General features: G+C 39.9%; 1 protein-coding gene across 3 annotated transcripts in view; it reads right to left on the bottom strand.

The window, feature by feature from the left end:
* The window catches only part of igsf9ba (immunoglobulin superfamily, member 9Ba), a 72364-nt gene that overhangs the window by 39240 nt on the left and 6913 nt on the right, over positions 1-26211 (bottom strand). For all 3 annotated transcript variants that reach the window (XM_087172947.1, XM_023402304.2, XM_023402305.2), the window contains exons 2-4: positions 14783-14980; positions 8440-8586; positions 1145-1296 (exon numbers count right to left, since the gene is read on the bottom strand). In XM_087172947.1, coding sequence (XP_087029073.1) covers positions 1145-1296; positions 8440-8586; positions 14783-14980 — 497 coding nt within the window. The remainder of the gene's footprint in view (positions 1-1144; positions 1297-8439; positions 8587-14782; positions 14981-26211) is intronic.

Below are 26211 nucleotides of genomic sequence, written 5' to 3'. Positions count from 1 at the left end.
AAGGAAGGAGGCATCCACCTTTCAAAAAGTTCCAAAAACAATTACGAGCAGTGTAAAAAAAAAACAAACGCCCTTTTAATGCTCTTGTACTCTCAATATGTTCAAAGCATTCCTGTTGTTTTCGTAATGAGCTGCTGTGATTTCAGTTTGTGCTTACTTTGACCCCCCTCTTCTACTTCTAATACCTACTTTTGCAAGACTGACTCCTGACAATTCCCAGGCGTGAATTTGTTGCATTCAGCTGTCAGCTACACGTGTAGGTGGCGGGAGCGATTGCGATGGTATCTGGAGCGCAAGGGAGCAAGAGTTTCTCCACTTGAGAGAAACTGACATTTGCACCTTTAACTCAAGATGCAACATCCTGCGGCCGCAGTGCATCACCGTGTGTCGAAACTTGATTCTGTGTTTCTGAGTCATCTGTAATGGAACGGCGTGTGAAAACGTGTTTGATTCTGCGCGACTAACACCACCAACCTGATGTTTATTGTTGATGGTTTATGTAGCTGAGACTTTTTTTCCGCTGCTATCAAACCACATTGTGGCTGTGCCAGAAATATCTTGTCATGACATCAGGCTGTCTACATTTGGGAGTTTATCCACGGGACTAAAAAATCAGGCATCACCAGACAACAAAGAGAGCTCAGAAAAATGTGAGGTTCGTTGCCAGTAGCTGTTCTTAACATTGCTGAAGTGATTCAACGTGTATTTTTATTCTTACTAAAGACAATACAAAGAAGCAGGAAGAGTCTGAGTGACAGTATCGTTGATGCTGATCACAGATTGTGGTTCTAATTAATGAAACGTAAAATTTGAACTTGTTGCATGCCAAATACATGCAGGAATCAATTTACAATATCTGTGTTGCAATGTCTCAAATGGAAAAAAAAATCATATTATTCTTCGATCATCAACTTAAGTCTCAGCACACGTTTTAAAGACCCATTGACAGAGGTTTTATTACAAAAAACTGGACATTTCTGCTGCACAGAAACATAATAAACTGATATTTGCCTGAGTGAGATACAGCCCATTACATACTTTCAGTACAGATGGACTCATTGGATGACACCATCTGTGCAAAAGCCCTGCTTCTATTTTTGTACACAGTCATAAATCAGAATCATGGCCATTGTGTTTTTCTTACTGAATATTTTGCGTTGGTTGCGAGCTCCTCCCCTTCCCTCAGCCAGCTGATCATTGGTTTTGGATTTCCCTGGGCAGAGCAGCTAAGCAGAGTGCTTCCCCCTTCCTTCGCCTCCACATATTGTGGCGGCGTCGCTGTAAATGAAGGTGGAGCTGTGGAGAAAGTGACAGAGAAACAGTCGTCATTACAACAGTAAAGTAATAAAAATTTGAATGGAAACACGTCATGGAAAAATGTCCCGTCAGATCTCACATTCTTTCCCAAATCTAGATTAGGATTCTGTTTTCATACATCTGATTTTTAACCACCCCAGCATCCTCAAATATTCCTTGTGTTTATTGTTAATTAGCCAATTTTAGCATGTTAACACCCTGAACCTGCTAAAAAATCAGCATGTTAGCACTGTGAGCATGCTTGCATGCTGATGTTAGCACTTAGTTCAAAGCACCATTAGTACAGCCTCACACAGTTGCTAGCATGGCTGCGTAAAGTGCAACTCATAACGCAGTCTAAAACTGAAGTCCTGCAAAAATTCTTCCCTAATGAAGGTCGAAATCTTCAGTTTGTGTCGAAAATGTGTCAGAAAGATGTTGATACAGCAGCTTTATCGGTCATTTAGAAGGCTGCAGTTTATGGTGCTGTTGAATTGTGGTTATTTATTTAGTTAGATTCCCATTAGCCACTGTGTTGTAATAGTAGCTACTCTTCCTTGTGTTGTGTTATACTGAGCGGTCCACCCCATTTGTATCAATGAGGTTGATGCATCACAAACTTTATCCTCCTATCCATCCGCTACATGTATCTAAGGGAAACTGGATAGGAAGAACAATACTCTTGGACAAAGGTAGACCAGATACGGGGTAATGTGGTTGCTACAGCTTTTGTGTACTAGCTGGACAGTGAACATGTACCAGGGTTGGTGACAATCTGCCATTTATTCTTCAAAACCAAAAGAAACCACTTAGTGACATCACTTCATTTCCACCTGATGTTTCTGAGCTTCACTAACTGCCACAGGGGAGCTCTTCACCAGCTACTGCAGGCCAGTAAACTGCAGTTTCCTCAACCAGCTGCTTTTACCACTTCAACATAATATTTTGATTATGAATAGTGGCACTGTGTTTAGTTAAAGAGAAAAAAAGGTGCTGCTATTACAAGTGGGTCACCGCTTGCCGCTGGGAGTGTTGCCATGCTTCAGACTGCATTCAAACACCTGGTATGGAGTAAACAAATCGCCCAATTAGCACATTTAGACATCTGCCTGTCCATACTACTCTCACTCCCTAGCACTCATTACATTATAAGATACAGTAGATTAATGGAGATCCTAATAAAATGCATGACTGCTTTATGCATCCCCTGCTAATGTAGTTGATGGGTTATGGGCTGACGTAAACACATCCTGATGCATCATTTTAGTTATTAAGACGCAACCATGTGCAGTTGCATCACTATGAGTTTGGGCTTTTATCTTAAGGTAAACTTTACTGATTCTCATTGGGAGATTTACATTGCAGCTAAGTACATTTACTTGTACTTAAGTATTTCTATTTGATGCTACTTGATATTTCTACTCCACTAGAATTCATGGTGAAATATTATACCTTTTATCCCACTATTCCAATACCTGAACTCGAACTACCTACCTACATAAAATAGATAAATCTACCTGTAAAATGCTGCTTACAAAATGCTGTATCAATGTTATGAATTTTTTTTGATTCTAATCATTTTTGGTGTATTTTGTATGTCTTTATTAGACAGTGAAAGCGGAGACTGAAAGGAAACATGGGAAAGAGAGTATTGTTTTTTACACTGTGGGATTGCTACTTTTACTCAGTGGTGGAAGAAGTACACAGATCTTTTCCTTAAGTAAAGGTGGCACCACGACAGTGTAGAAATACTTTGTTATTGCATTTTACTTAAGTAAAAGTAGATTGGTATTAGCATAAACAAATAATAAAGGTACTAAAAGTACTTATTGCACACAATGGCCCATTGAAAAATAATTTATATTATGTTATTATAATTTCTGATACATTAATGTTGCATTTGCACTTTAGTGTTGCAGCTGGTAAAGACAGGGCTCATTTTAATTACTTTATATAATGCTAAGTAACTTATAAATTTAGTCTTATCTTGTTTTAATCCATAACAATACATTGTAATTTATTGCTGATTATTTTGTGTTATTAATCTGCATCTGCAATCTGTAACCTGTAACTAAAGCTGTCGAATAAATGTAGTAGTGTAAAAAGTATAAAGCAGCGGAAAAAGGAAATACTTAAGTACAAGTCCCCAAAACTTAAGTACATCACTTGGGTAAATGTACTTAGTTACTTTCCACCACTGCTTTTACTCAAGGATCTGAGTACTTCTTCCACCACTGTAAGTGCTGTTTTTAATTCTACTCCTAATTCAGATTTTTCTCAAGGGAATAAGCATGAGTTGACAGGAAATAGGTGGCACACATGGCGGTGACAGCAGCAGGTACATTGGTCAACCTGGGAGTTGTTCCACACCATCAGGTACAGCTCGTCACAGAAGAAGTGTCACTATAGCTGGGAAGCCAGGGAGTTGCTCTACAAAAAAAAGTAAGATGAGCATGAAATTCTCGCCCTACTTACTGCAGCTCTTCATCAATTATATACATTAAAAGATGCTTGAAGATCCAGCACTCCCACTGTTCTTCTCTGCAGACCACACAGCACAACCAGCAGATGGCCTGGATGCTAAGACGCAGGGTTTGGTCTGTTCTTTGAAGGTTTATATTCGCTCTTATTTACTCACTAACTCGATAAGTGTCCGCATCGTTTTATTCCCTCACTTGGTCGCTCTTTTCTTGTCTCTGCTCCTAAGAGAACACGGCTACATACAGTACACATTTTTCATTGATTTCTCATCATGAGCCTCAAAACGCTTCAGTGTTAACTGTTACAAAGGGAAGGAAGAGGCTCACAAAGACTTTCCTTCCTCCTCTTATGTCAGTATACTCAAAGTACTCACTTCCTCACCACCACACTGCCATCCTCCCTTTCCTTTAATGGCGGGAACAGGCTATATGATACTCTTGTCGTTTGAGCTGGTCACATTAGGTGAACATAGTGTCATAATGTCTTGTTTGTTTGACTGATGTGAGGTGGCCATGTTTGTTTTGTTCTCAGGCACTTCTCTACTGGTTAAATGCCAGGTCAGATAAGCATTCAGAAAAATTTGATTTTTCCCAGTCGTAATTACAACTTAGATGTTGACGTGGATGGAATTTACAAGTCAGAAACATAACATCACTATGACGTGTTAGTGGCAATAAGCTGTGCTATTTACTATTTAGTGCACTATATTTGTTGAGTTGAACACCTGAATACTGAGTATAAAATAAATGCTTTATAAAGTTCCTACAATGAAACGAAAAGTAGTGCCGATAGTGTTTGCACTACTACTGCTTGATAACAATCCCACAATATAATGTGCAAGAGACGCAACACTAGTGTCTAAAATGTGCTAATTATACAGTAGGCAATTACTGAATATAGTTAATAGTGAATGAGCAAAGAAGGGAGTGATTTTGTCTTTAGTGTGCAGAGGGTGATGGTGCACCCACACAGGGTGTGTCAGTGCAGCGTGCCATCACTGTCAGGTGTCGTTACAGGTACAATAGCGCTTGAAACTTTCAACAAGGGATGGCGGTGAGGCACTACTTTTCAGCCTGGTGTTAAATTTACTCTTTAATTTGGTATAATGTCCCTGTGCTGAGGGTTACAGGTTAATCTAAAATAAAACAAGCACTGTTTGGTGCTCTTGGCCAACATCAAAGAACATGGGACAGAGGAATAGAAAAGCCAACAAAAAGTTCTTGAGTGATGTTTTTTTTATCAGGCACCTGACCATTTTTATTCACCATACCGCACCTCCTTCAGGTTGGGCTATCACTGGGCTGATATTGTGTAGTGTGATCCTGGCATTACACTAATGGAGAAAAATACTAAATTCTTTTTGTTTAATCAAAAAAAAAGAATTTAGTATTTTTATCTATTAGTGTAATGCCAGGATCACAAAAAAAAATGACCACTTGCGTTCACACCCCGCACATGAGTTCCTAATGGGATGACATTTCAGTCCATGTGAACACGCAAGCATTATTCATATTTACACCTTGGGGTCCCATATGGTGGTGAGGATGATTGTTCACATGGACTCCACTTGGTGCCACATTGGGCCCCATTAGTGACTGACAAGGACAGACACACACGGGGAATATATGGGCCTGTTGGACAAACGAGCTGGCATTTGGTCCCCAACTGGGTCAACCAAATGGGACCTAAATGCCAGGCCATCGCTAACTCAGTGACACAGTGGCAGGGTCTAATTTTTTATGTTTCAGTGTAGATGCTTAACAGTTTGAGGGTATACTTTTTGATCTCTGAAAAGCGTGCTGATGCTTGAAAAGTAAAGAGAAGAAGGAAGCAGGGAGACAAGACTAAAGAGGAGAGGAGGAGATGGAGGGAGGGCAGAGACAGAGAGAGAGAGAGAAAGAGAGAGTAGCCTTAGTGTCTTTTTCGGGCACAAGGCCTTGCCATCTGACACCTGCCACTGAGTGGGCATGAATTCCCTGTCCGCTTGGCAGGAAGTGAAGGCCAGCAAACAGGAACTCAAAGGAAGAGTGTATGCAAATACCAACGGCCAAAGGAAATGGGTGCCCTTAGTGTCTGTGTGGAGGCCAGACGAAAATGGCACCTGCTTCCCTCACAGACAGCCATTTAGAGGACAACAGTAGCATAAAGTCTTCATATGAATTCCCCTGTTAGATGTCTAGACGTTGAAACAGCTGCTGCTTTTGATATTTCCATGAATGTCTGTCTATTAGTCAAATAACAAGCCCCCCCCCCCCCAAAAAAAAAAAATATTTGTACCAGTTAAACTACAAGTGTACATGAATGGTGCTGCATCTCTTTAGCTCCACACGTTAAGTACATGAGGTCATGTAAAATGCCATAATTTAAAATGCCAAATATTATACGACATTCAGGGATATTATTAGTTCTGCTACAGCCCGCAGAGCTCAGTTTCTGTTGAAAGGTCTGACAGGAGTGGAGAGCAGCAGAAGACGGAGGGAGGGAGGGAGGGAGAGAGGGAGGGAGGGGTTGAAGTTAAGAGTGAATACTGATGAGTTTAGCTACAGAGATGCAGTATGCCTACACAACAAGACATTCATACACACACACACACACACACACACACACACACACACACACACACACACACACACAGACACACGCCCACGCCCACAGATGTTCACATGCTCCAAACATCACGAGAGTGTGCAGGTGACACTCGGCGGCAGATTACGACCTATTCACTCTTCAACTACAACTTCAACCAGCAGAGAGAAATCTCATTTAGGCACATACAAACACACACAATGAGACGCTGGCATGTCAATGTTGATGTAATGCGCTATACACAGAACAAAAGTGCAGAAAGTAATTTGCAGTGCGTGACGTACAAACGCACGCCGACACACAAAAGAAAACATTATGTTCTGCATTGATAATAACCATTTATACAGATCAGCATTTTTTATTCCAAAGTGATTATGCGGTGCAATGGACTTTATAAATGGTTCTTTACACAGTATTTTGCATACAGCGTGTTGTAATCATTATTCAAATATGAGAATTGCATCCATTGTAAAACATATGCATGATCAAATCGAATATGCATGAGTTTCACACAGCGCTCATAAGTTCACAGACCAAAAATATACATGTGAATGAGCTTGACAGGACTTTGCTCGCAAAGTCTCTCTCTAACAACACAGAGGATTACAGCTTTCTGAAGTTAGAGACCTGTGAAGCTTTAACACAAGAAAATCACCACTTTTGACCTGAACTTTTCTTTCTTAAATGCCTGTTTAAAAAAATCATTAAACATACAAACATTTACTGCATCATGCATCTGCAAACAGCAAGCATTTACTCAATTACATCTACCGCAAAACATATGAAGCAGCTTAATACAATATCTGTCTAAAAAGCATTCCTCATATGAAACAGATACAGGGCTTAAAGAATAAAACACGAAGGCATCAGTGTCTCTGTAGTCTCTGGTGCTCTGCAACAATGTGAAGACACACTTCACGCAGGATTCTCTAAGCCACTGGGGCATTCCTGGGAAATGCAAAGGTGCAGATTTTTTTTCCGCCTGGTCATCACTTTGATAGCTCTCAGACTATCACAGACGATCCCTGCCGGAACCGCCTTAAACAGGCCATAATCAATCCTCTTCTAACCAGCCCTCAGCCCGTTTTACCCGAGGCTTTTTTCTAAAAACAGCTGCAGGAATGATCCACATCACCGTCAAACAATCCCTCGTTCAAAAACTTCCCGAACCAAACTCTAGTCTCTTTGGTTTCCTTCATTTTCTCATAAAACGGAGTGCATAAGTGAGTGTGATCACTGCAGTCAAAGTCCAGCCAGAACGAGAAGAGGGTCATTCCTTTCACTTTCTATGTCCAGCACAGGGGAGTATGTTTTAAGGTATTGTAAATGTAAATATTCAGAGCAAAGGGGAGTAAAATAATTCATTAAATACATATTTTTTCCGTATAGAAAAATTGTGAAAAATCCAAATTTCCCATTTATTTGTAGCGGGATTGAATTTACAGCGATGTGACAGAGAAAAAAAAAGCAAATGCTCTCATTTAAGAAGCTACAACTAGAATATGTTTTTCTTGAAAATGCAAATCATTTTCAGTCAGTTCACTGATCAGTTAATCAACTGGTTGTTTCATCTTTAATTGTTTGATATAAAACTTTCAAAAAGTGTTACCATGAAAATCTAAGTTACAATTGCAAACTCAAACCAAAGCGGGAATGAGAAATACAGATTAAAAACAAATCACTGTGTACAATAAAAAATATAAATGGCATGTCATTATAACTTTCAAAAGTACAAAAAGTACAAGAAAATTAATGTAAATGCAAAAGTCTCTATTAAATTATTATAATTCCTCCATCTCCACACAAAAAAATATCAGAAACTTAACTAAAGAATTAATATAAAAACTGTAAACGACTGATTTATGCAGCCTCACAATAAACCCTCAGAGCCCTTTACTGAAGAGCTCCACACTGAATGGCTGAATATATGATTAACGCCAGACTACAAATGCCTGTCCTTGAGAACAAATACAAGATGACTGAATATGGAGCTTAAATGAGTGACGCATTTTTGTTTTTCTTTCACAACCACAAACACACAGGTCACGGATCAGGCTGTATGATCAGGTGACTCACCATTGACTGTGAGGTGCACCCAGCTGCCGTTGTGGAAGGTGTCGTACTGTTGCTCCAGCATCAGGACCCTGCACTCATACCAGCCCTGGTCCTCGGAGCGCACCGGGTCAATCTGCAGGGAGGCCTTCCCATGCAGAGAGGCTCTACCTGCAGACAGAGGGGAAAGGAGAACAACAAAATTAACCTCTTCACTGCTATATATATTTATCTTTTTCTGCCATTCAAGACAAAAGCGTGCTCTTTTCCAGCGATGGAATAGCAGTTGGGGGCTAAGTGCTTGACTTTAACCTTTTTTTTTTTTTTTTTTTTTTTTTTTTACAGCATGAAACACATTTATGAAGGACTGGGTTGGCCTTTCGCATCAGCAGTAGCCTACAAGTCATGGTGTAGTATTCTTGAGCAGGATCCAGAAGGTCAAAAATAATGCTTTGTCTTTTAAAGAGATTAAAAAGATCATATGTTCTTGCTGTGAGGAGTCCAGTGAGTTATAAGGATTAAGTTCAACATTACAGAAATCTTCTGTTGTTCTTTTCTCTGCAACAGCTCCATAAATTCAGACTTTAACTACTAGTTATTCAAATAAGCACAAGCACAAGCACAAGCCTATTTTGACGCACAAAGTCCAAATCGGGTGTGAAAAACAAACGCTTTGTAGCGACTTATTCCTACTCAGGGAGTACAACAGTCTGGAGTTTGTCCAAACACTGGATGGAAGGCAGGAAAACACCCTGTACCGGTTTCCAGTCTCTCCCAAAGATAACAGAGACAGACAATCCCTAACACTTACTGTGCATTCATATCTTCAGGCAATTTAGAGCCTTCAATCAACCGTGACTTACAAGTCTTTGGAGTGTTGAGGAAACACAAATGGATATATAAACACATGCAGACTCTCGATACCCCCCAAAACGCCAAAAAGGCTTTATTAGCAAAAAAGGTATGTTTGTGGATTTAAAAGATTGGTTTTGACATTTTGGGGGATACCCTTATTTGCGTCCTCGCCGGAAGTTAGATAAGAAAATCAATAGCACTCTCACAGCTGTTGAATATGAAGTTATAGTCAACAAAAGGTTAGGTTAGCTTCCAATTAAACTCCAGTTTAAATATATCTATGGAGTTATTTAGTGAGCTTCAGAGGTGCTTGTAGGGATGGATGGAGACAGGCTAACTGTTTGCTTTACTGGGGTAACTGGCTGCTAGCTATAGCCTCATATCTTAGGGATAGACTTCCTGTCTGATATCGATTTTCTCATTTAATGCTCAACAAATAATCACTATAAACTGTAACAATATTTAACCATAAATGAACAACCATCTGGCTTAAACTATTAGGATTTAATGCATGAAACTACTCGGGAGCCATACCTTCATCTGAATTAAAATTAAGTATTCGGTGTCAGTGTGGAAAAAGTCCATCCCTCTACTTCACAGGAATCATCTATTTCTAATAAAACGTCTCCATCCACGCCTCTTTTTTTCTTCAAGGCTGAGGATAAATTGGAATTCTAAAAGAAGGAAATCACAAGGGATGAGAGAGGTTCAGGAAACCAGGCATGGTGAAATCTTCAGCTGCTAAGCTGTCTGTCTTCAAGCCTCCAGCCCGCTGCTCACATGGCTGCCTCTGACAGCCCAACAGACTAAAACACTCGCTTCTGCTCTGTCTGACGAGTGTTCTCAGATGAAGCATTTTTCAAAACTTTGATGTGTAGATGTACTGTAAGCACTGTTTCCTCTTACTTCAAAGTGAGTGTCAGGCAAATATATTGATGTTGAGGGTGGGCTGAATTGCTCTACTAGCACTGTATATAAATGCGAGAGATAGATACCCCAACCCTGGGACTGCTGCCATAGTTTGGGTAGAAAACTGACGTTTTTTTTGTTAGCAGAAAATCAATACAGCAAAGAGGAAGAGAGAGGAGTGGCGACTGCAGTCTTGCAGCAAAAAGGTAGCTTGTCTTTAAAAAGTCAGTTCTATTCTTGCCTGGGCATTGAAGTGCTGAGTGGGGCGGGTGGCGGCGTGAAGGGTAGGGATCAGGCTCAGCTCCCATTTGTCAAGGAGTGAGATGGTGCTGCTGTAAACAGAGTTAACGGCACTGTATCCACGTCAGGACCGTCCCCCTGGGCATACACCACTTACACAGTACAGGGTTCTGTCTACTGTGAAAACAGAGGAGCTAACACCTTGTTCAGATCACATCACAAGCTTTGTCAGATAGGAAAGCTTTGGAAAGAAAATACTAAAATCCAAAGTGACAAAGTTGGCAGACACAGTGTGGCACACTAGGAAACAACCTTCAATCGCAAAGAGCAACAATCAGAAAACGAAAAAATAAAGCTGAAGACCAAAGTTCATGCATATGCTTTGGTTTAAGCAGCACTGTTAGAAATACAATATGAGCACTAAAGCTCAGTAAGTCAGCACGTTCACAGATCCAATCAAACCAGACAAACAGGCTAAATTTGGTGTTATTATTGTGTTACATAGTTGCATTTGTTCACAACTGTATGTATATGTATATCCCCTTTTCAATTGGCCAGATCAACTGAATTAGAGCTGATGTTGGATTTTATTTAAGTGTAAGTTGAGTTAAATTGTAAGTGCCAGTCATAGTGGTTTTGCAACTAGTTTGTTGAAGCTACTGTCATTCTTTTCGTCAAGTGCGAGATATCATTATCATTATCTGTCACAAATTCCCGTTATCTCTGACTTGGAATTTAAACTAGCAGAGTGAACCAACCCCCCCCACGTGCCTGCTTATAATTACAGTCTAATAATATGCAGCATTTTCCAACTTTGAAAAAAAATGTAGTGCCAAGCTTACCACTAACTGTATGATTAAGTGCTAGCAATTCAATGAAAAAAAAAAAAAGGCAAATGACACAGAAAGGTGTGCCTCAATATTTTTTTGTGTTCACATAATCATCAACTCCCTCTTTATTTCAAAGGCAAGAAAACTGAGGAATTTTACATCAATAACAAACAGCCTCCTGTTCAAATGCAGGGAAAACAGATCAGATTACAACAAAAACATTACATATACACGTGTATATTTTTTCTCGTGCAGGCTAAAGCTAAATCCGGTGCTAAGAGAGATTCGATTTAGATTTCCAACAGCCTGTCCCAAATCGCTAGAATCTGACACTAAAATTTCACAAGCTGCACATCTGAATTATTGATTGCGTCTTTGCTTGAGTGGGCACAAAAATAGATGTTTTTAAATGTTGTAATTTCCATATAGCCGCAGGACAAACTGGCAAAATGATCCAGGATAGATTTTAGTCTGCGAGGAGATATGTACCAATTCTCATTTAGCAGTGAATTAGACGGGGAAAAATACACAGTTGTAATGAGAAAATATCTTCTCTTACATTTGAATTACTTATTAAAATTAATATATTGTAGGACTTAATAATTAGTAAGAGAGGAAAATGAAGAATGATCACACTGAAACTGGATGGATTTAGTATCAGTGGAATCAAAAAAGCAATCTGCACCGCTCTGCACTTTGACAACACTGTAAGTACAGTATTCATGGATAATCCGCTCTGTTTTGGTAGCAGCTGTGTGATGGAATAAAAGCACATTTACTCTGTTCACCAATTTTATTCATATTGAGTGATAACAATGACCTATTATGGACACTATTAAATGCCCCAAAGAGCATTTCATGAAGTACAGTCCGGTGTCATTATCACACCGTCACCATGCACATGCAATCCCCAGAACACACTTTAATCTATGTAATGAGACTGGCCATATTTGTGTTGCATCTGTTCACTGGTAATTCCTCAACAGTGGACTTGATGGCACATGGCAGAGGCCCACTACTAGAGCCCCAGTGAGCACAGTGGAGTGTAATGCTGTTTGAAAAGTGCTGTTCGCTCATACCCTGCTGTTAGTCAGGAGGTTAAAGTAAACAGTGAAAGGCTCCAGCAGCTGCAGTATCTACAGTAGCCACTACAAAACAAAAAGAAAGGGTTCCCCAGACTGTGAGTCACTGCCATTAGCCTTGTTTTCACTGATGACCTTGCATGAAAAAGCCCATAGGGAGGAATCTCTGAATTTAATATTATTCACACTGCTTTCACTCTAGTCCTATTAATAAAAAAAACAGAAATGTCCATGTTTGGGACGCGCACACTAGGGAGATGAATCCTCCAGCTTTTCGACAAGCCGTGTTTTGCCTTCATTTCACAGCATATTGCCAGGGTCAGGCAGGGGTTTTGTACTCGGTAAAGAGGTGGGAACAGCGAGGAATACTTCTGACCTCGTTCTGACAGCTCGCCATCTTGTCACAGACATTGAAGCAACATCAGAAGAACAAATTTCCTGCTGTGAGGAGTCTGAATGAAGGCAGACATATTGTCTAAGCCAGGACAGGGAGATTTTAAGGTTGTGTGATGCTGTGATGAACGTGAAGAAAAACACATATTTTGTGTTATCACATATATAGTGTTGTCCTGCTTTTTAAGCTGCTGTAATCAATTTTGATTTTATTCAACTATGGATTAAAGGTGAAAGGGGTCGCCCAACACAAAGAATTCGGCGACTCTGCCGTTCACTTCAGCTCTGGAGAGCTTTATGGCATATTTACTTAGCTGCACTTAGCTGCCAGTTTATTGGGAACACCTAATACAACAGTCCTACAATAAATGTCCTGAAAGTTATAATGTTCAATTTTTGTTGAAACTGTTCTACAGAGGTGTTGATTCAACTGTGTTTCAACATTTTGGACACTGTAGTTAGTGGTGCGGTTGAATTGTATGTCCTTATGCTGACAAGTGTTTCTACTATTTTGTCCAGAGAGGGTTAAATAACAGAAACATGTCTCTGGCAACAGAGTGAATCTGTTCACAGCGTGTTTCCTCTGCCCTCAGGTGGTTAAACAATCACTTATTTTTCAATTTAAAGCCAATAATTTGTTGGTTATAGCTTCATAAAAGTAAAGATTTTCATTTTGTTTATAAAACCCCCTGTTCTATATGGGCAGCATATGGGCTTTTTTTTTTAATATACTGTACTGACTCTATACTATATGTGCTCTGTGCTGCATCATCACTGGAGTGTGCAGGAAAGCATGTATGTACAATGCAGTCATAAATTGCTGAGACACAGTTATTTCCCTCTATGCACTTACACGCAGTAGTAGTCCCTGCACAGCCCTGAACGTCATGTTAGAACAGAACGAAGTGCAGCTGAAGAACCAGAACGGCCAAGTCTGTCTCTGAGAACTCACAGTGAAGGTCTCTGTGTGCTGTACCATGCCTTAACCTTAAAGCCCAAACAGATGAAGTACCATTCTGAGGGAAAACGCTCTGGATCATGTTGAAATTTCAGGTCAATCTTTTCGATGAAATAGGATTGGAGGGTACATGTACAGAGCACTGCATTATATTTAACTGGTTGTCAGGAATGGCTCTGCCTTCAGCCAGAAGCTCATAATTAGGTCTGCAGTAGTGTAGGGAAACCTGTATACTGTATTATCATAGAAATGTTTACTGAATGATTTTACTTATGCAGGATCTATAATGTTTTTGAAGTAATATATTATTATTATATCCATCAGCTTGATGGACTCACAAAGGTAATTTTACCATAATTGGAGATGGAGTCTGTAATCTGCTACAGCGATGTATTGGTCAGGTTACGCTTGCCTGGTTGACAATACCAATGGCATCAGGTTGTGTGTCTGTTAATGCAATCTGTTTGGTCAGTGGTATTTTTACTGAGACAGGGTGAAACAACTTAAGTAACACAAAAGTATTTGCCCCGTTATCTTTGCTGTTGTTTAAAATAATACGACATTTTGGGAAACACACTTATTTTTCTTTTTTGTTCAAAGTTAGATGAGAAGATCGATGCGACAATCGAATTTCAATCTGTCCTGAATTTTCCTTGGAAGCATTAACACTTTGCTTTTTTTGCAGTGATTTAGTGTAAATGGGGTTTTACCTTTAGACGTAGCAAGGCTAGATGTTTTCTCCCCGTTTCCAGCTGAGCTAACCTGCTGCTGGCTGTAGTTCCATATTTACCACACATAGGAGAGTGGTATCAATCGTCTCATTTGCATGTCACAGCTTTAATTATTATTTAATCTACACGTGCATAGTGAGACCATAGTGTTGTTAGAATATGACCACTGTTCATTAGTATGCACCATGAGATGATGTTGTCAACTTTGTATCTGCTGCAGAGTCCTGTGGATTTCCTGTACTTGGCAATTAAAAAGATCTTGATCCTGATTCATCCAAAGATGCATCCAAATGCTCATCAATTTAAAATTTTTAAACAAAATGTCTCTGTATTCTTTCAGAGCTTTTTTTTTAGCTACATCTTTCTTACCAGTGTACTCTGGGTCCACATGAGGAGGGTAGAAGCGGAAGTTGATGAAGAAGGGAATAGGCACTCCAAACTTGAACCACTCCACCACATACGGGGGCTGCTGGCCGTCCAGGGGAGGGGACACGTCACACCCCAGGATCACGCTCTCTCCAGCGCGCGCCGTCACAAACCGGGGCTCCTCTCTCACTCCGTGGGCACCTGAGAGGAGAAAGATGCAGCTTTCAGTGCAAGCAAGGAATTTTAATGATCAACTCAATGGGGCCGGAGTCTGACTTGCCACAGAACAAGGTGCACAGGATTCCTCTAGACAAAGCAGAAAAATCTCATTGCATTCAAGTCATCCAAGACTAATTTACAAACAATAATTGGGTGGCAATTAAAGGTGATCGACTAAACTGCTGCACTACACTTTGCTTAAGATGCATTGGATGCTCATGACCTACAACAAGATCACTGTGCAGATTGTGAATGGTCACTGTGCACATGGGTAAACCCACTCCCTTTCATCAGCTTTCCTCATGCGTCCATTGTCATCTGTCACCTGCATCTGTTGGTGAGTGGTTTGTGGCTGTGCCATACTGTACTATAAATGAGCTGCCAAGGGGTTCCATTGATCATAGCTGGCTGCTGCTCAGATGAGCTTTACTATGAGCACCACCAGGCCTGGCGTTTAGCCATGAATGTCCAGGCACGCTGCCGAGCGTTGACCTATCAGATGACTGAAAGGTCGGCATACCTGCCTCAGCAGAACGCTCACTCTGGGAATGGATTTTCTCCAGCTGCCACCCCCACTTTCATTGAACTGGCTGTATCTCCACCGTCAGAGCAAGCATGACTACCCGTCCTCGCCCAGAGGGAAAATCGCTTCAGGGATCAAGAGACATGCTGACGTTTCACTCCAGAGAAACACCAGCTGAATAACGTAATGCTATCATTAGCAGTATCATTTGCATTATCAGGGCTAATTTTTACAGGAAGAACAAATACGCCGGGACTTGGAAGGTATTATGAGCTCAAGCAGCACTGCTACTGTCTGTGATGGCGTTTTTCTCTTTCATATTCAACCACCATCACTGTTGTGTGAAATGGAAATTTCATATGACCGAAAGCACTTCAACTGTGCACACTGAAAATAAAACCTAAATATTTTCGCCCAGTTCTTCTGTCTGAAAAAATAGCGCTCTAACTCCACCCCTAAAGGCCATATGCACAATCACTTAGCGCTTGTGTTAACCAGTTTAATCTGCATTATCCTGTGATAGAGTTAATCTACTTTATTCGTTTCAAACAGCACACATTCTGGACTAAAACAGAGCAGATTTAATCAAATTACACTTTTTAAAGTGGAGATGTGGTCAGCCAGTTACAGACCTCAGTGCTGGAATCTGCTTTGCTATTGTGCCTCTTTAGTAAGAAGGTAAAAGAAGCCATGCTTTGCTACCCTGAGCTCTAATTAGCAACACAAAACCAATGAAACGTGTGCATGACTCAGTGAACCCCGCATGAGCATTTAACAGCCCCTGCAGGTCTTCAATAGACCAGCACTGGAATACATGAAGCTGCACAAGTCTGAACACTAACATAAAACAGAATTAACTACCAACCAACCCACTGTAAATGTTACAAGTGAAAAATATGCTCATAGGGGAAGAGACTGACAGCTGCAAGCCATAGAAGTTGTACATCAACTACATGTACTAATTTGGGACCATCTAAATCACGCCAGTAATAAAGCAGCATTTTTCATTAAAATAAAACTGAGGGGGAGTCTGTGTTTGATCAAGCACAGTTTGCCGCATCAAAATGTACAAAGATTGCTGAGACTGATCGAGTGGGGAGTTGATTGCTGCAAAGAGCTTCATGCAGGGCATGACGCTGCCCTGCAAACTGTATGAACCATGACCTTTTAATACGCTTCTGAGGAAACCTGTCCCATCCAGTTATAAGCACAACAAAATCAGAAATCTGCTAAACTAATCCTTTCAGACTTTCCAAAAGCCTGAAATTCACACCTGAGCACGCTCCATTGCAGACTCATTTATAACACCTTTAAAAACGATTATAATAACCCCTTTCAACGCTCCACAGTTATTGTGCTGAGTCATATGACACCAAACTTACTTGTTCTTCTGTTTAGAAAAGAGAAAAAAATTCAATTTGATCACTAAATCCCAAAGTGGGTGCTATGACACCTCAGGGTGACTTAAAGGAATTGTTACACATTTTGAAATATATGCTTGTTCTCTCTCTGGCTGAAAGTTACATGAGAGAATTGATGATTACTCTAATATCTGTATGTTAAATATGAAGCTAGAGCAGCCAGTTAGCTTGGCTTAGCACAAAGACTGGAATCAGAGGGAAACAGCTTTTCTGGCTCTGTGCAAAAGAAACAAAATCCGCCCACCACCACCTCTAAAGCTCAGTAATTAACACTTTATATCTTGATTGTTTAATCCAAAAGTTTAACAACTTTTGAGGTGCTGGTGGGAAGATTTTGTTACCTTTGGACAGACGCAGGCTAGCTAATTGTCTGCTGGATGTAGCTTCATATTTACTGTACAGACATGAGAGTGTCACTCTTCTCATCTAACTCAAAAAAAGTAAAAAAGCATTTTACCCAAAATGTCAAACTACTCCTTTAAACCTGTGGAAAATTGCACATTGCAGCTTTAATTCCGATTTAATTATCTAGTCACCATCTCTCATGTATACTAAAATAAGGTTATTCAGGGTGACAAAGAAGAATACCAAGGGTTTGGTAAGACTGTTGGCAAGAATAACTGGACATTTTTAGAAATATTTTACCACATGAAAAACATATAAAGATATTTACAGTACATTAACCCAATAGAAACGTTTGCTACTGTTGATACAGATCAAAGATACACTTCGGCCCTTAATACAAACTGAGACAACTGAGTTATAGTTGACCTGTAGTCGTAGATTTTCAGGACCAGGGGTGTTGGATAACAAATTGTGGGTGATACTTGAAGTGTCTTTTGAGTTAAATTACTGTATGGGTGCAGCGCTTTTACTTTTCAGAGGAAAACAGCAAGCGGGCCCACATCCAGAATGAAACACACTGGACACATTGTTTGGTTTGAGTAAGTAGAGTCACTTGACATGAAGCACAGGCTCAAACCCTGTGGCAGAACAGTGCCTGCTGCTGAAATCCATTGTTTTCTCTGCAGACAGTTCAGGTTGCATAGGTTTAGCGGCTCATGTTTCTCACTGACAATATTTTTGGATGCTGGTGGCGAGAGGGGCACGTCTTGGACAGAGAAGAGACTTTAAAGACTTGAGATAATATATTGGAGGGCTAATAATTCTCCAATTTTTTTATGAGATCCTCATGAAGGGACAATCAGCACAAGCTTGGTCACCGCTGAAGTCTTTTTCATTTCCTTAATGGAAATGTAGGGTTTATGGGGGCTTATTCAGGGGAACTATTTATGCTAGCAACAAGACATAAATGTACAATGGTCCATGCTTAAGATCTTCCAAATAGACAGTACTGTAGATGAAAAGGCATCAATATAGTTAAGAGATGATGGCAACTCATGATTGCTTTGGCACTGTAAACATAAATTCAACTGAAGTTGGAAAGTGAAGAGTGAAACCCCAAATACACAGAGGCAGAAATCTGTTGAGTAAGTTCTGCATTAATCAGGCAGCTAATAAATCCAGGAGCCCAATATGTTTTATGTATCTATCCTCGGCATATAGTAGATTTACTGCTATGATCATGAATTCCTGAAGGGTAACAATTCAGTCACCTGTCAAATAAATCATCTATATGGCAGGCAGTTCATGTACAAAAGCAAAATACAGAGGGGATAATTCCTCATTGTTGGGCATAGGTTAAACAGGCGGTGTCACAGCAAGTTAGTCTAAGCTAGAGCCAGGACTGCAACCTGTGGTTATTTTCATTATCGATTAAGCTGTTGATTAGTTTCTCGATTAATCACTAATCATTTAGTCTATAAAATCTCAGAAGACAGTCCCAAACAGCGCTAAGATTGGAGCTAAGAAAACAAATTAGTGTAGCAGAACATTAAGCATCTTTTGAACCCTTTAGATTTAACTTGTGACTTCTTAAAGGTGTCTCAACCACAGGTTGGGAAACCTGAAAAATGATTTGTACCATTAATTGATTGTCAAGTTGCCAATTGTTTTCTGTCCATCAACTAATTGATTAATTGACTAATTGTCGCAGCTCTTGTGAGAGTTTTGCTTTTGCAGCAGCTCACTCAGTCAATAATTACAGTAGCCTTATAAAGCTTTTATCCATGATGTATATTCAGTGGTTTATTAGAAAAATAAAACACATTAGCAAAGTGCAAATGTGGAAAAAATATCCAGAGCTGAGTGAAGCAGCCAAAGACAAATGTTTACTGATACACACAATGTGATGTAACAAACATCATAAACCAATAAGAGACATCTGTTTGAGGTCAATCAACAGCTGTCCAGACCGGCACATGAATCACTGCAGCGGAAATGCAGCGGCACACAGGGTTAAATCTGCAAGAGATTTCAACTGTGAGTGTTTTTCAAGTGGCAGTGGCTGAAAACGGCTCTTTTACTACATTGTACTTTCAGTAATGATCACAGATTTGTACAGTAAATAGACTCTCAAGGCAATTTTGGGCAATAATCAGGCGGTGCAGAGCTGGCGAAATGTTTTGACAGTAATGAGGTCCAATAACGCACTGAACAATATTGAGGAAAAATATGAAAACTGAGGGAGTTCAATGAGAGACGATTTTTAGATGTAGAGCGGCGCTCAGGTTTTCTAAACCTCTTTTTTGACACCAGCACAATATTTCACCCAGTAAAACTAAAATCTAATATTTACCTCATGCTTGGATTTGATTCAGCGTATGAGCGAGGGAAACCATTGCTCACTGCAGTTGGAGATTTTGTAAAGGATGCATCAAGAGGGAACGCTGTGTGTGTGTGTTTCACAGTGGTGAGGATATGAGCGCCACGTTATGCTGGACAGAGCTCCCGATGTGGAGGATGTAATGGAATATAGACTGGACGGAGGCTGGAGCGAGAGTCTCAAGGACGTGCAGCCACTGGGCTGGATGGGCCACTGACAGGGCGGTAATTGAATGCCAGCCTGCATGTGCTGAAGGTCACATCAGAGAATGGCCTGAGTGTGTGTGTGTGTGTGTGTGTGTGTGTGTGTGTGTGTGTGTGTGTGTGTGTTTGCTGTCGGGGATATGCCTGTGTCTATCTGTGCGTATCTGTGTATCAGTGTTAAACTGGGTCTGTAAAATTCAAGTATACAACAGCTAAGGTACAACAGAACACAAACACAGTCGATGGTGTATAAAGTGCATTTGTTCTGAAATGGAAGCTACAGATGCATGAGCAGCTACACATAAAGAGAAATTTAGGCAGTGAGTATGTTTACACACACACACACTAGTCTTAATCTGGTGTTGGGTACATTCAGGATATGACTTTCACCTGGTTATTCATCTCCCTGCATACATGACTCTTCCTCTGTGGTTTTATAGGGAACCTATTTTGTTTTTGTTTTTTAGCCACATTTACCACCCTGCTAGATCTGGCTTCTTTATCTCATCACCAGTAATGAAAAACAAGAGCGATAACATTTTATCCTACACATACACCTACATTATACACGACTAATGTTGGGAAGGCTTGTAGTTCGCATGGATTCACAGCAGCCTCCTCTTTTTCATGAGAAAGCATATAAGCATGTCTGGAGCCAATCAGCTCCCTTGAGTATGGAGTGGTATGTTGGTTAATTTAGTTTGTCTGCTAGTTTAGTCTCTCTGGCTCTATAGGAGGTAATGTGCATCAAATAATATGCAAGTAGGCTTTACATATTGTACCTTCTCCAAAACGATCTTTTTCAATTATTACAAAAGAAATTTGGGGGGGTCAATTCTCATCTGCACAATCACCCTATTCAAACACAGCAATTCATCCATTAGCTATTGAGCCAATCCCAGCTGACAATGGGTGAGGGTGCCAGGTCGCCAGTCTATCACAAGGTTGACATACAGAGACAAACAACCTTTCACGCCTATGGGCAATTTAGAGTCACCAATTAACCTAATCTAAATTACCCGAAACTGCATGTCTTTGGACTGTGGGAGGAAGCCAGAGAGGTTAGTTACTGTTCACGACTGTAACCAGGACGACACATTCACTGATACAGGTACAAGAATACACATGTGATTAAAAAATCAAAAAATACAGAATCCTACAGCACACAGGCATCTGCGGATTGACATGAGGTGATATTACTGCTGCCCTCTTACAGAAATGATCTGAGTCATGGCTCCACTCACGTACTGTAGTTGAGTACAAGTTGATGCTTGAGTAGTTGTTCAAATCACATGCTTCATGTACGTCATGATTTATTCACGAAGTCTGTTTCCATAGACAGACAAAGTCATCATGTCACGTCCAGGTTACTCTCTGCTTCAGTAGCTGAGGTAACAAAGTTAAACAACATTTGCTTTGTGAGCACAGAAAAAACTACAGCTCCCATGAAAAAAAACTACAAACAGCAACGTGGGTCCTGTCTGTCCTGCTGTTATTACAGACGTGTCTGAACTAACTGCAAACCCTCGACTGGCTCATGAACTCGCCTCCTCTGTCAAGCAATGATGTTTAGCGCTCGGACGTCTTGGGCATATGGGAAATGGTGTTCATTAAAGGCTGCTAAAAAACATAAATATTGAATGAACGACGATATTAGATACTACTGTCCTTATCTAGACACTGGAAGTTTGTCACAAAACAGAAAGAGAGAAAGGCTCAGTTCCACAGCTGGATTTTTAGGCATTGGCGTAGTTACAAATGTCAGTGGAATTTCGAATGAGGTTTTCTTGCTTCTGGAACACAACCAGGAAGTTCAGGTTTCACTTTGGCTCTCTCTATCGGCCCATCTAACTAGGCTGCTAAGGTAGCAGGTGAGTTGTCAGACTTGTAGTCACTCCAGAGTGAGGCAGCTGCTTTTTATGAGGTCAGCAAACAGCCTCATCTTTGTTGGTAATTTTGCCATCTACAGTGAAGAAGCCAAAGTACATCCACCCACTGCTTTTCAGATGCTGGTCAAGCTAGTAGTGACTTTTACTAAAGCAAAGTACTTCAAACAGTATGTTTTTTTTTCCCCATGTTCAAACACAAGCTTGTATTTCAAATATAAAGTGACGGCCTTTTCTCTACACATAACTACTCACCAGCATGTATTCACAACTGGTCCAGTCAAGGTGTAAACTAACAGACTTTGCACACATTTTACACTCCAGTCTGCAGACCAGAAGGTACTTTCCAGAAGGTGGCATTCAGACAACCTCAGTGTCTGCTGCATTTACTTTTGTACAGGGACAATACAAGATAGATTTGGTCTCGTCACTATTTAGCTTCTGTTTAATGGCAAAGTTCTCCTCTCAGACAAGCAATGCTCAGTCAGGGATGCAATGGATGTGCTGACACCTGCTCGAACACACAGCGAGGACGGAGAGAGAGCGAGAGAGAGAGAGAGAGGTGTGTGAAATGGGCTTGGCTTGCCAAAGGCACAAAGGGCGAACGAACATTGCTAGGCACTGCACTACCAGAGGTGCACATTACAGGGCATCTTTGGCAGGAGCTGTAAGTCACAGAAATTCCTCAGTCCAGCCATGATTCAGTCATTTTTACAGTCGCTCACAGCATTTCTTTTCTTTTTTTTTTTTTTTTACAACAGTTATAAATGCTTTAGCCAAGGTGTTTTAAAGTAATTACACAAAGAGGCATATTGCTGCTGATAGCGCTTATTAGTGCTTTCATGTGGCTTGTCTAATTACAGCCAGTTATGAGACTGTTTATTCAGCATCAATAAATCATATGTAACAGTGTGAGCGAAAAAGTCAAAGCAACACAGCTCTCCTGTATTACATGTAAACTGCTCAGACATCCACAGAACAACATCGGCTCCACATATCTTCCGATCAACATATCCACTTCCATATAATTCCCATTCACTCCCTCCCTCTCTCACGCTCACTTCCTCTTTGTATAACGCTCCCACATACACACTCGAGCTGCAGCTCAGAGCGACATAAGTGTGCTCGGTGAGGATTCAACACTTATCTCTGGAAGTAAAGTGCTTCTTGTGCAGATGCATATATGTGTTTCCCCAAAATAGAGGAAAGATATGACAGATTCAGGATTGTAAAGTTCCTTTCAGATGCATGAAATGTGTTCTTGATTGAAGGTGGGGTCAGTTTAGTAGTGGTGTTTTAAGGAAAGATGAAAATAGTACTGATTATGAATACCTTATCAGTATGGCTGCTTATTTATCAGATGATTTATACGTCTCAGCATTAATATATACGATAAGATTCAGTAGCACTATTCGTGTTGCTTGATATTTAAGCATCATGAAAGATATTCAAATCACTAGGATTACTGTCAAATATATATTTTATGATAGAAAATAAAAAGACTTCCTCCACGGTAAATGGACCTAGATGTAAGAGCCCTGCAACAATTAATCAATTAGCTGATGAAGAGAAAATTAATTGAACACTATTTTGATAACTGATTAACCATTTACAAGCAAAAATGCCAATATTTACTGGTCCAGCTTCAAAAATTTGAAGATTTAATGTTGTTCTTCATCATATAGGAAAGTAAACTGAGTATGTTTTGGCTTTGGATTGATGGTTGAATAAAGCAAGCTATTAAAATAGATCACTTTGGGCTGTGGGAAGTTGTAAGTATTTTTCACTGCTTTCAGACATTTCATTGACTACACGATTAATTGGCAGATGAATAAGCGTTGGTTGCAGTGCTAAAATCTATACAAATAAAACAAATTACTTTCTAAAAATAGTATAGCTAATAATAAAGATCTGAATTATACAGATATACAGATAATAATAAGACATTATTGTTCTGCATACCATATAGAGTGAGTTTGTTGTTCTGTTTGTTTTGTTCTTCTGTGTTGTGTCAAACATCTGGCCCTCTCCATGGGATTACAAGACACTGCAGTGTTAAAAAAAAAAGAAGCATCTTCTGGTAAAACTTAGAACAAAAAAAAGTTACATTATCATAAGTACTTCTACATGCTTTGGAATAATGTATTAATGATAATAATAATAATATTAAAAATAATAAAAAAATCCTACAACCATTCAGTTTATCCTGATAAAGGGATTTTTTTCTCTTCTCCCAGGCTTAGTGACTCCAAGTGAATTTAAAAATTCAAACGTTGTGAACAGCAAACTCAGTCTTTGTGTATCATCCATATTTACAAAAGCATTCAATGTTTTTATCTTACAAAAAATATGGCAAATAAAGATGTTGTTTTTACCTGCGTTAAAATAAGATGTCATGTAATATTTCTTATAATGGTACAATGTCGCCTATATACTGTACTAACTCTGTTTTCACGTCTATTTATCTGTTGCTAAAAATTCTGTTTTTTGCCTTAACTATAGTTTGCATCTCTTCTTTTTCAGGACTACAGGGATTATTTAAAAGTGAGCATGATGCCTGGATCACAAGCAAGTGGCGGCCTACAACTAGGTTTGATAGATTATGCTTATAAAGGCTGATGAATGCAGACATCGGAACAAACCAATAGTTGGGATGCTTCAGTCACCCTTCACTTGAAGGGTTCAGCATCTGTATTCTGGATACCTCTCAAAGACAGAGGTGGAAAGAGTCAGAGAAGGTAATTAATCCAAAGCAGGAATAAATAGCAGTCTAGCATTAAGGTTGGAGCTGCCTGTGCAGGAAACACAGTACAGGTCTGATAGCTCTTAACGCAAAGAGTTGACTAAACTGCTTCATCATGTTTTCTGGGACAGAGTCCAGTCCTGCTGCAGGATGAATGATGGCAGTGGCCTTTTTAAATAAAAAAAAAAAAACGGTTAAACCTCTATCACCCTCTAGACCTTCATCCACCACCACTGCAAGGAACCATGAAAAGTGCTTTTAGCTCATTGTATAAATTCAAAGACATGATCATCCTCTTGAAGAAGATCCACTCTGCCTTCCTTAATGAAGTACCTCGATATTATCTGTTCAGTGCAGCCCAGTCTAAATGATACAAGTGTCCATATCCTTATCTCCAACTCCCAACCCTGAATAACAGAGAGGCCAGAGACTTCTCTTTATATTCAAAAACCACTACACTCAATCTAATTTTATGGACTTTAATCGGAAGAAGTTTCTCTACCAACTACTCCACTCCGGACACAACAGCCAACAACATAATCACAAGCATGTTCTTACAGTGTTTGCTGCCCATTAGGTTAAGGAAAGTATATTTCCAAGGAAGAGCCCACATAGTAAGGGAAATGAAGAAAGTGCCCCCTCTTAAATTCAGATTTTTAGGAAAAATAATCTGAGTTATGTAGCAGGTAAGTGAAAAATAGTTCGTCAACAAATTTCAATATTTATCTTAGTTAGAAAGACGAATTAAAAATTCTTAATTCTTGATTCAATAGAAAATGTGTCACCCAGAGTAATTTTATTTTACAGGTTAGGTCGGTGGAAATTAAGTATAACTGCTGAGTCAGTGAAATTTTAGAGCACATCTTATCATATCAGTTTGAAACACAGGAGCCTGATGTCACGTAATTCCATGCCATGTCGTTTCTCTACTAACTAACCCCTAACCCGAACCGATACTCAATGAATGACATGCAAAAAGGCTAAAATGTGTAAAAATGACACACAAAATCTCCAAGTGGAGCGCTGAGTAGCTGAAAGCCAAGTCCTCAATTCAACCAGCATGCAGCATAAAGGTCAATTAAATTGATACTTACCGATTACCAAGCAGATCGGTAAAGTAGTTCAAAGTGAGGAAGACTCAAAATTAAAAAGTTTTGTTTGTCTCTCTAAGGAAATATTGATGGATATTGGCTTCTGTGTATAAACTATTTTTCACTTACCTACAACAGTTTTTCATGTTTTTTTTTCTTAAAAACCCAAATAACGGGCAGGCACACACAACTATAAAATACTAAACTTCAAAAGAAACTTTCATAATGACAAGCATGACCTCAGCAAACTGCACTGCATAATTTGTATCCACTGGCTATTGGTTTTTCTCTTAAATCATTAAGTTAATTTATCAGTTGACTGCCTGATTAATCGCAGATCTATAAATATTTATTGTTCAGCTGCATGATAAGACTGATGGACTTTACTGTATGTCTTTGGTGCACTGATAATTTAACTGGGACTACAGTAAGTGTAATATCAACACAACATCACACTGTAGTTTACTTCGTTTACTCACTTTCCAGTGGCTGAGAGAGTTAGTCCTTCGGACCACACGATCTGAAAAACTGGCTTTCCCAGAATGCTGCAGGGTTTGTTTGCAAGGAGACTCGGCTCTGGGACTCAACTGGACTGATGGAGGGGGGAGGAGGAGGGGGGGG

Source organism: Seriola lalandi, unplaced genomic scaffold (genome assembly GCF_002814215.2).
Source record: "Seriola lalandi dorsalis isolate HSWRI2012SDOR001 ecotype SW California unplaced genomic scaffold, Sedor1 jcf7180002053927, whole genome shotgun sequence".
In the NCBI taxonomy this organism is placed as follows: Eukaryota; Metazoa; Chordata; class Actinopteri; order Carangiformes; family Carangidae; genus Seriola; species Seriola lalandi.
The sequence above is the reverse complement of the archived record's forward strand: the minus strand, read 5'-3'. Positions and strand labels throughout refer to the sequence as shown.